The sequence below is a fragment of the Cynara cardunculus genome (genome assembly GCF_001531365.2).
Source record: "Cynara cardunculus var. scolymus isolate 2C chromosome LG 1, CcrdV1, whole genome shotgun sequence".
NCBI classification, from domain to species: Eukaryota; Viridiplantae; Streptophyta; class Magnoliopsida; order Asterales; family Asteraceae; genus Cynara; species Cynara cardunculus.
The window spans coordinates 37470268-37481669 of record NC_037528.1 but is presented as its reverse complement, the minus strand read 5'-3'; the positions used below and the strand labels follow the sequence as shown (position 1 = coordinate 37481669).

General features: G+C 33.9%; 1 protein-coding gene across 1 annotated transcript in view; it reads left to right on the top strand.

Annotated features, from left to right (window-relative positions):
- Positions 1–4946: 4946 nt before the first annotated feature.
- Positions 4947–11402, top strand: part of LOC112505318 (molybdopterin biosynthesis protein CNX1-like) — a 30256-nt gene continuing 23800 nt past the window's right edge. The window contains exon 1 of the mRNA XM_025109257.1: positions 4947–5195. Coding sequence (XP_024965025.1) covers positions 5043–5195 — 153 coding nt within the window. The 5' untranslated portion in view covers positions 4947–5042. The remainder of the gene's footprint in view (positions 5196–11402) is intronic.

The following is an 11402-nucleotide window of genomic DNA, read 5'->3' as shown; positions in this document are numbered from 1 at the left end:
CACTAGAGTTAACTAATCGGCTCCGTGCTATACAATACTCTAGAGTGGGTATGGGTTTGTCCTTTGTATGTGGAAGGACAAGACAAAAACAGTCGTGCATGGCAAGCTTCAATTGATCGTTGAATGCTGGGATGACGCTGAAGATCTCTTCAGTATTCGTTGAGGCTTGTACAGTCTTCACACATACATTGACTAGGTTGTAATCATTGAATACCACTTCAGATCACGAACGCGCTAGTCACTAATCTGGAAATTCAGTCTTTGACATTTGCTGAAGGTTCTTTGGTATGAGTTTTGTCTTCTTGAAGTATAACTGTCGTTGTAGAGTTACAATACATGTTCAGCAATCACTGAACAAACTCAGTGATGATTGTTGAAACTGAATAGACATAAACATAATACTTCAATAGGTAAAAGGGATTATCATCAAATCAATGAGAGAGGATCAACATACTTCTTACCAAATAAGCTTTGCATGGATATAGGACTACAGAGATCAACATGGAGCATATCCAGTGGCTTAGAACAAGAGGTTTCAGATTTGGACTTATGAGTTGCTCTATTGAGCTTTCCCATTTCATAGGCAGAGCATACGTGATCTTTTTCAAAGTTCAGATCAGGTATACTTCTTACTAACTTCTGTTTGGCTAATTTCTTTAAGACTTGAAAGCTGAGATGTGAAAATCTTTGATGCCATAGCCTATTTTCTTCACTTCTATGAGATATAAGACATAAAGTCTCTTGTCCCATTAAAGAGTGGAAATCCATAAGGTAAAGGTTGCCTTTTCTCTTTGCCTTGATTATGGTAAGTCCATATTCTATTTCAATTATACATAATCCTTTTCTAAATCTAACCTCCAGTCATTTACATAGGACTAACCTATGCTTAAAAGATTATGCTTTAAGGCTTCCACATAAGCTACTTTATATGCATATGTTACATTTGACAAGATTTCCATACCCCCTTATGGTACCTTTATTGTTGTCTCCAAAAGTAATTGATCCTCTAGATTTATTTGTGAAGGAGGATAACGGACTTTTATCACCGGTCATATGTCTGGAGCATCCTGAGTCCATATACCATGGCTGCACATGCTGGTCCTACAAGACAATTAAGGTTTCTTAGGTACCCATTTCATAATGGTCCTTTTCTATTAGCTTGGGGTTTATCTTTCTTTCCCCCAACTTTTTCAGGCTTGGACTTGTGATTCTTATGCTGCTTCTGAGTCTTAGGATTTTATACCTATATATGGACTCAGTAAGCATACATTTATTACCTAAGAAATGCTTTCTCAGATGATATAAAAGTGTTAAACAATGACAATTATGCATGCATGGATATGAATGTTTAACAACTTTCTTTTGATTTGAAAAACAAAAATATTGGCCTTACATGAGGTTTATGTTATAGCATTGGTTGTTTTTACAAACTTCCTATCTAGTACAAAAATTTTATTTGAAAACTTGGCTTCTACTTCATTCCTGAAATTTTGCCTTCCAACCTTCTCCGCACTTGCTGAACCAAAAGAAATATAAACATAGATTCATCAATAGCAATTCCCTTTTGTTTCTGTTTAGGAGTAAACTTAATGAACTTGAAAGGATAAGGGTTAGGTCTTGAAGTCTTCTATTTTTTATTGACCTTTTCCTTTGCTTCTTGCTCAAGTTCTAAAGATGATTTTGTTTTTAAGCACATGTCTATGAAGGGCCAATGATTTAGCAAATGCATTCAAATCGTCATCAGTGTCTGAAAACTTTCAACCTTAGACTCACTATTCATCACCAATGCCTTATTTTGTCCCTTATTTTTTGTGATTATCTCTTGATAAACTTCTGGTTACCTCTTTTTCCTCTAAAACTAGAGCCAGAGGTCCACCAAGAGTGACATTCTTCTTCATTATGTCTTGCTCTTAAGCAGCCAGAGTTCCATAGACATTATGGAGTGACCAACTTTCCAGATCCTTGATTTTCTTGCAGGGACATGTACAACTGTGTCCATTCATTATCGAGACTTTTGAGAAATAAGGAGTTATTTTTTTCTTTGGTTCGTCTGATGTCATTGCTGCGACATTGATTAATCAGAGTGTTAAACTTGTCATAGGTTTTCTGGATTGATTCATTTGGAAGAGCCTTGACATTTGTGTATTCATTCGAGCATTGAGTTCTTATATTCTTCCTAGTCTTCAAACCTCCTTCTAACTGACTAGCAAGTTCATCCCACATCTCTTTTGCAGTTTTGCAAGAGTCAAGAGATTGGAATATTTCATTTGGGATAACTATGATGAGTAGCCTTTTAGCCTTCCTGTCTATTTCCATTTTTTCCTTGTCTTCATCATTCCATGACTTTTCATCCTTTGGCATGCAATTTAGGATCCTCTTTTTGGTCAACTGACTGTCGAATTCATAGGTTCGATTCCTGTTGGATGCACTTTTTACCTATGGTACCTCTTCCTGCTAACAATCGAAAAGATATGTCCGCGTCAAGAAAAATGACATAGAAAATAGCATTGCTTAAAGAGTTCCACTGTCGAATTGATCCTATTAATGACGAGGAACACATTTTTGTTATGCTACTAAATATGCAGGAATTTCTTCAGTAGTAGGAGTGGTTAGAACCCTAGGAATTAGGGTTTGTGGAATATGAGCGCCATTGACCACAGATTTGTATAGATTTGCATCCATACCCTCGAAGAAGTTTATCATTTGTATTTTTCATTGAGGATACACTTCTCTTTGAAGAGCTAGGGTTTTTGTGAGTGATCTCACGCTATATGCAGAATTCCAATTCGGATTAGACATTCTATCCAAGAGAAAATATCAATTAATCACAAAATTTTATATCTTTACGAGAAAACTATGAAAAATATGGGATATGAATGAACAATAACTAGATCTTGAATAAAAAACCCAATAGATGAGAGAAATGATTCAAAATTGCAGAATCGACCGTTTGATTGATGAACAATTAGTCTGCTCTGATACCAATTGTAAGATCCCAGTTCTGTCAATAGATGGATAGATGAAGGAATATTAGAGTGGAGGAAGGTGATCTATCCATTGGGTTATGAAGAGTTCATAAGCATCTATGCATATTCAAGGACAAGTTGTAGCCATCATCATCATCTTTATTGATATAGGGAGAAAAGCTTTACAGATCTTCAAAAGGAAATTCAACTATACGTACAAAGAGTAATCAAAAGCTTGCATGAAAAGTTACTTAGAGAATGCAATTTAGCTACTACTTATAACCCCTTAGAGGATAAACTCAAGGCACTGATGAATCATAGTTTGCCATGTGTAAAGTGAAATAACTGCCTCTAGATGGCATGTCTAATCAAGAGGATCCATGTGGCAGTTTGTTAGGCATGAGCTGCCTGTACAATAGCTGATGTCATGAGCATTCCGTCATTAGTTGAAGACTAGAAGGGTTAAGGGTTGTTCCTGGATGAGAGGGACTCTTCATCAGTAGGTCATCATCAGGTTTGGTATCTCTGCTCTTCATGAGATACTTCTGGTTTGTCTACATAAGATCTCTAGTCTTTAGCACATTACCATTTATACAACACTTTTACAAATAAGAATTATGGGTCTAACAATTACATAGGAGGATAAAAGGTGCAACTAGTAATACTTTAAACATCTCCAACAACTTTTCTATAATAAAGAAAATCATTTTTTATTCTTTATAATGCTCCAACAGTTTCTCTATGTCATTATCTAAAATAGAGAATTATGGAGAAAACTCCAAATATAGATAATTCTCTAAATTCTCTAAAGAGAAGAGAGATAAATGAGTTTATTTATTTATTCATTCCACCAATGAGGGTTGAATTAATATTATTATATATACTTTTTTAAAGATATGTATTGGGGATCATAAAATTATAAAATATTTAAATAATATAATTAATGATAAAATCTCTAAAACAAAGAATCTATTAGAGTTAATTGTAATTTATTTTAGATATTTTGACTTTTAGTTTTCTACTTTAGAGAAATTAGATCATTTCCAAGAGTTTCTCTATAGTTTCTATAAAATAGAGAACTAAAAGTCAAAATTTCTAAAATAAGTTACAATCAACTCCAATAGCTTATCCGTTTTACAGATTTTATCATCAATTATATTATTTAAATGTTATATGATTTTATAATCCTAATACATTTTTTTAAATATATATATAAAATGATATTAATTCAACCCTCATTGGTGGGATGAAGAAAAAAAAAACTCATCTCTCTCTCTCTTTAGAATTTTAAAGAATTTTTTGTATTTGGAGTTTTCTCCATAATTATCTATTTTAAAGAATGAGATAAGGAATCTCTTAGAGCTTTCTAGAGAACAAAAAGTTGATTTTCTTTATTATAGAGAATTTGCTAGAGATGCTCTAAAGAATAAAAAATTGATTTTCTCTATTATAGAGAAGTTGTTGGAGATATATAAAGAAGCTGTTGGAGATGCTCTTTAAATATATAAGGTTGGATTCTAGTGATAGGGAAAGCTAAAATGAGAAGTATAAAAAGAAGATGAGATATACTGAATCAATCCCTTTGATAAGTATCAACCATAATTTATAGATAATAAGATTAAAGATGATGGAGAAATCATACCGATTACAAAGAAGAGGTGATGGAGGCCGGTGAAAGAAGACGATGGAAGGAGGCGAAATGGAAGAAGACGGTGATGAAGGAGGCTGGACAATTGTTTTGGATAATTAGGTTTAAGATTTGAATAATATAGTCATTTTATATTTAGTCCTATGTTTTTTTTTTTTTTTTAGTGGAGGAATCAAGTTTTATCCCATAAAATTAAAAAATAGTCCTATGTATTTTTTTGTTTTGACATGCAAATCATGAAAATATTTTATTTTGTCCCTTACGATTAACTCTTCTGTCAAGTAATTAATAGTAATTTAACAATGGATTCGCACGCAGTTGGTCTGTTTTTGGTGAGAGTAATCACAAGAGGTCAAAGTCAAAGGCGAGAAGCCAGAATCCTTGACTAGAGAAGTCCTGTGGAAGAGGGTCGACAATCAATCAAGAAGATGATTTCAGTGGAAGAAGCTTTGGGGATAGTGGTGAACGTATCTAAGCGGTTGCCACCGGTAACGGTGCCCATTCACGATGCTCTTGGCAAGGTCTTGGCTCAGGACATTCGAGCTCCCGATCCTCTTCCTCCCTATCCTGCTTCCATCAAGGTCTTTTACAGCTCTTTAATCGTCGATGCATGTTTATCAGTTAAAATGTGAAAGGTATAAACTATGAATCATATCAACATGTATGATCAATACATAACAAAATTAACCCTAGAATTGAATCAAGTATCTAGTCAGTGAAGAAATTTTTATGCGTACCTTTTGTTCCTGATGAAGATGCAACCCCTGTTGTGTTTACTTCTTGTTCCATTCTCTATAGGATCCACATCTGTATATCTATCCCATGATGGATGTGGTTTTCATAGAAATTTTCAGTGTTCCTTGATAGAGAGGAAACGATGTAGGCGTATATGAAATGTGTATATATCCCACTGATGGGAACAGTTCTTTCCATCAAAAAACCAACTTAACTGTCACAACTATATATATACGGTACCCTATATATATGTATGTGAACCATCTAATTGTTGACTCACAATTATCTTGTTCTCTATACAATCTCCCACTGAACAAGATAATCTTAAAACAACAATTAAACTGAATCGTGCACTTGATTCACATTATTACATTATTTTTTATTTATTTATTTAGTTCCTTCATAATTGAAACCAATCACCAGACTTTGACTGAACAATAAGATTGTGCAGGCATCCATGGTCATAATGTTAAAGTTTCAATTAAAGACTGACAACAAAGGGTACCTAATCCTTACTTAATCAATGCTAAGTTTAACAGCTGTTTGATCATATAAATCCTCAGTCACTTAACATTTTGAATAATCAAATAAGATTACTTAAATTGGTGAGGAATGCTCTTATATATTCATGTGAACATCCCAATTTGTACAAGTCTTAACTTCACAGAATTGCAAGAGCTTCTTCATTACATATACACGTACAATTACATATATGATATCTTCATATTACAAGGAAATGTAAAATATGATGTTGCAACTTATCAATTCTTAAAAAGTCGATAGAGTTTATATCCCCATATCCTTAACATGTTTCTTAAAACATTCAACGGGAAGTGCCTTTGTAAAAGGATCTGCCAGCTGCTCCTTTGTGCCTATCTTCAAGACTTCTATTTCCTTGTCTTTGACATTTTCCCTTACTGCAAAGTATTTAACATCTATATTTCTGGAACCACTGCTTCTCTTGTTATTCTTGGCGAAAAACACAGCAGCAGCATTGTCACAATATAAACTAATCGGTCTTTCTATTGAATCCACAATCTTTAATCCATCAATAAAATTCTTAAGCCAAATGGCATGAAATGTTGCATCATAGATTGCTATGTATTCTGCTTGCAAAGTAGAAGTAGCAGTTAGAGATTGCTTACTTGCTTTCCATGATATTGCACCTCCTGCCAGCATGAAGATGTAACCAGAGGTAGACTTATCATGATCTTGTTTGTAAGAGGCATCTGTATAGCATTCTACTCTTAATTCTTGATCATCAATTTTTCTATATGATAACATATAATCTGCTATCCCTTTTAGGTATCTTAGTACCTTTTTTCCTGCAATCCAATGTGCATAGCCAGCATTGGATTGAAACCTAGATAACATGCTTACTGCAAAAGCTATGTCAGGTCTGGTACATACTTGTGCATACATTAAACTCCCTACCAATCTTGCATATGGTATTTTATCCATCTCTTTCTTTTCCAATGTGTTATTAGGACATTGTCYCTTRTGCAWTCTATCCCCTTTTGAGATTGGTGCTTCACCTCTTCTGCAATTTTTCATTCCAAACCTTTTCAATACCTTCTCAATGTAACCCTTCTGAGATAATCCCAAGGTTCCTAATTTTCTGTTTCTAATGATCTCAATTCCCAATACATAATGTGCTTCTCCCATGTCCTTCATATCAAAGCTTTTCATGAGAAATGCTTTTGTAGTTTGTAGAAGATTCTTACTATTGGTTGCTAGTAAGATGTCATCTACATACAGTATAAGAAACATAAAATTGCTCCCACTGGTCTTTAAGTATATACATTCATCCAGTTTGTTTTCCTCAAAGCCAAAGTTACTTATAACAGTATCAAATTTCTTATACCACTGCCTTGATGCTTGTTTCAAACCATAAATGGATTTATTCAACTTGCACACTTGGTTATTGTTAATTGAAAATCTTTCTGGTTGAGTCATATGGATTTCTTCTTCTAAATCTCCATTTAAGAAGGCTGTCTTTACATGCATCTGATGTAATTCCAGATCAAAGTGTGCTACAAGAGCCATTAAAACTCTAAATGCATCTTTAGTTGAAACAAGTGAAAATGTTTCATTATAATTGACTCCTTYCTTTTGATTATAGCCCTTAGCTACTAATCTGGCTTTGTATCTTTCAACCTTTCCATTTGCATCCCTTTTGGTTTTAAACACCCACTTGCATCCTATAGGCTTTATAGAGTTTGATTTATCAACTAGGTCCCATACTTTATTGTTTGACATACTTGTCAGTTCATCTTCCATGGCTTTGAGCCACTTATCTTTATTTGATGATTCCATAGCTTCCTTGAAACTGATTGGATCATCATCTTCTCCCAAATCAAACTCTATTTCGGTCAAATATACATGGTAATYATYTGATATTGCTGATCTTCTTTCTCTTRTAGATCTTCTTAATGGTTCTGTGTTATGTATTGGTTCAGGCRGCTGTTCTGGTACATGTTCAAGTGCATGTTCTATTTCAGATTCATGTACTTGATCTTGTGGAGGTTCTAAAGATGRATTGTCAGCAAATTGATCTATATCTTCAACTACATTGCTACTTATAATAGGTATTGATTGCAATGTTATATTTCTGTCTTCAGAAGTTAAAGATGGATCACTTTCATGGTATGTCATCCAATCATCTAAATTCTGTTCAATTTGAGATGAACCTCCCATATCATCATCTTCATTAAATATTTCATCATAAAATACTGCCTTCTTAGTTTCAAAGATCCTTTGTTCTCTTCTTGGATTATAGAACTTATAACCTTTTGACTTTTCAGAGTATCCAATAAAGAAGGCTGACAGTGACCTTGAATCCAGTTTACTCAATTTTTCAACATGGTATTCTCTGGTCTCCGCCTTGCATCCCCACACATGAAAATGGTTTAGACTAGGCTTATAGCCATTCCAAAGTTCAAATGGTGTACCTTTTATTGCCTTGGTTGGTGTTCTGTTGCATATGTAGTTTGCTGTCTTTAAGGCTTCTCCCCATAGAAATTTCGGTAGACTAGATCTTGCAAACATGCTTCTAACCATGTTCATCAGTGTCCTGTTCTTTCTCTCTGCCACACCATTTTGCGTAGGAGTATAAGGTGTAGTGTACTCAGCTTTGATTCCAACCCTTTCTAAATATATAGCAAAGGGTCCTTTATGTTGTCCCTTTTCAGAATATTTGCCAAAATATTCTCCTCCTCTATCTGATCTAACTACTTTGATAACCTTCTCAGACTATCTTTCTACTTCTGTCTTAAATTGTATAAAACAATCTAAGACTTGTGATTTTTCTGACATGAGAAATACATGACAGAACCTTGAGAAGTCATCTATGAATGTAGCAAAATATTGATTTCCACATATTCTCTCAATTGGGAAAGGCCCACATATGTCTGTGTGTATTAGTTCAAGAATACACTGACTTCTTTTAGAGTGAAAATTTCTAGAATTGGTCATTTTTCCCTTAAGACATTCTACACATGTCTCAAAGTCCAATTCTGGCAGAATTTTCTGTCTAATCAAGTCCTGCATTCTTGATCTATCTATATATGTGTCCTAATCTTTTGTGCCATAAGAAGGATGATACATTCTGTTTACGTCTTTTCTTAGCTCTTGTGAGTTTGCTTATTGAGCATATATATCTCTTGAGACCCTTATTGATGGTTTCATTTACACAGTTCAAATGCCAATATCCATCAATTAAATATGCATTCCCAAAACAGACATCATCCAAATAAAACAACATACAATCCTTATTTGCATAGAAGGAAACATTGTTTTTAGTGACAATTTGAGAACCTGACATCAGGTTTCTCTTTATTTTAGGTATATAATACACATTGTTAAGAGTTAACACATAATTGTTCTTAAATAGTAGTCTACATTCACCAATAGCTTCAACCTTCAATGCTTATCCATTTGCTGTACATATTCTTGATTCATTCATTTTTGGAATTGTTGTCCTTGACAATCCCTGCATTGAATTAACAATATGTATTGGTGAGGCTGTATCAAACCACCATGAATTGTCACTATTACAAATAGTGGTTTCTAAAGAAAAGAAATGTTTAACATTACCTTTCTTGTTCAACCATTCCTTAAAGCCTTCACAGTCCTTCTTGAAATGTCCAGTTTTCTTGCAGAAGAAGCATTTCAATTCCCTTTTGTTCTTGAAGGGTCTTCCTTTACTTTTGTTATTCTTAACAAAAGGGGTAGAAGGACTTTTCTTATGAAAATTGGAATGTTTCTTGTTCTTTTCCTTGGACTTTGACACATAATTGATAGCTATTGCCTTTCCTTTATTTTTGATTTCRRATTCCTCTTGRACACAAATAGAAATCAGCTCATCTAAAGTCCATTTTTCCTTCTGTGTATTGTAAAGACTCCTTAAGTGGCTATATTGATCAGGTAATGAGTTCAATAGAAGGTGTACAAGGAATGAATCATCAATTTCAACTTTCATTTCCTTGAGTTTGCAGGAAGTGTCAATTCCTTGCAAAATGTATTCTCTTATACTCCCTTGTCCGTTAAAACTCATTCTGATCAGCTTGTTCATAAGGTATCCAGTTTCTGCCTTATCTGATACCTTATACTTATCAACAATTGAGGCAAAATAGACTTTAGTAAGATCAGATTCGGGTATTCCCCCTTTGACAGCATCAGTCATGCATTTCTTTATGTATATTAATGCTATTCTATTGTGTTTGTGCCATTCTTGATATTTAGCCTTAACCTCTTTGGTTGCTGTATCTGCCGGTTTTGGTGGTGGATCTTCTTTGAGGACATGATCGAAGTCTAGAATACCTAGCATAAGTTCGATGTCCTCTTTCTATTTCTTATAATTCACACCATTTAATGGTGCAAAATTAGCCACACTCATAGAATATTGTGTTGTATGTGACAGGAATTGTTGCTGATCAATTTTGCTAGATGATCCTGAATTTATGGAATAGATTTACACTTATCAGTCTATGCAGTGTGGTAATGAATTCTACTTGTTCATCAAGAGTTCAATAAATCTTATCTACAATGGAAACATGAATTTCGAATTTGATTACCTTTTGTGAAAGCATATCAAATCCTAGATTCTGTCATGATCAGGTGTCTGTTTGATCAAAACTACTATGGTAGCATATGAAGAAAGCAGACACTGTAATTTTACAATATCTATACATGATTCTTGACTACTGCAGTGGTACTTAAATCATGTAAATCCAGATTCACTGTGGTGATATGTGGATTTCCTTAAGATTTTGACTACTAGTTCTTGACTACACATGATTCTTTGCTACTTATTGACACTCAGAGTTTTGACTTTTGATTTGTTAAATTATACAGACTGTCAAATTCTGTTGGATGTGAAGTCTATCGATTTCCATGCACTGTTGATTTCATTAAACATATAGTCAATCGATTTTGTATACAATCGATTTCAATGAACGAGTCGGTCGATTTGATAGAACCCGCAGTTTATGAAAATCAATTTCATAATAGTCTGTCGATTTCTATGTGTAATCGATTTTGATCAACAAGTAGTCAATCGATTTCTGTGTATAATCGATTTCAATGAACCAGCAGTCGATCAATTTCTGTGCGTAATCAATTTTGTTCAATACGCAGTCAATCGATTTTTCTGTATAATCGATTTTGATCAACAATCAGTGAATCGATTTTCTGTATAATCGATTTTGATTGATACGCAGTGAAACGATTTTGTGCACAATCGATTTTAATCAATACATAGTCGATCGATTTCTATGTCCAATCGATTTTATTGAACACGCTGTTAATCGATTTCATGTATAATCGATTTTGTTGAAAACTCAGTCAACAGATTTTATGTACAATCTATCGATTCCATACAGTTACTAATTCAATTCGATGGGTTAGGGCTCTGATACCAATTGAAAGGTATAAACTATGAGTCATATCAACATGTATGATCAATACATAACAAAATTAACCCTAGATTTGAATCAAGTATCTAATCAGTGAAGAAATTTTTATGCGTACCTTTTGTTCCTGATGAAGATGCA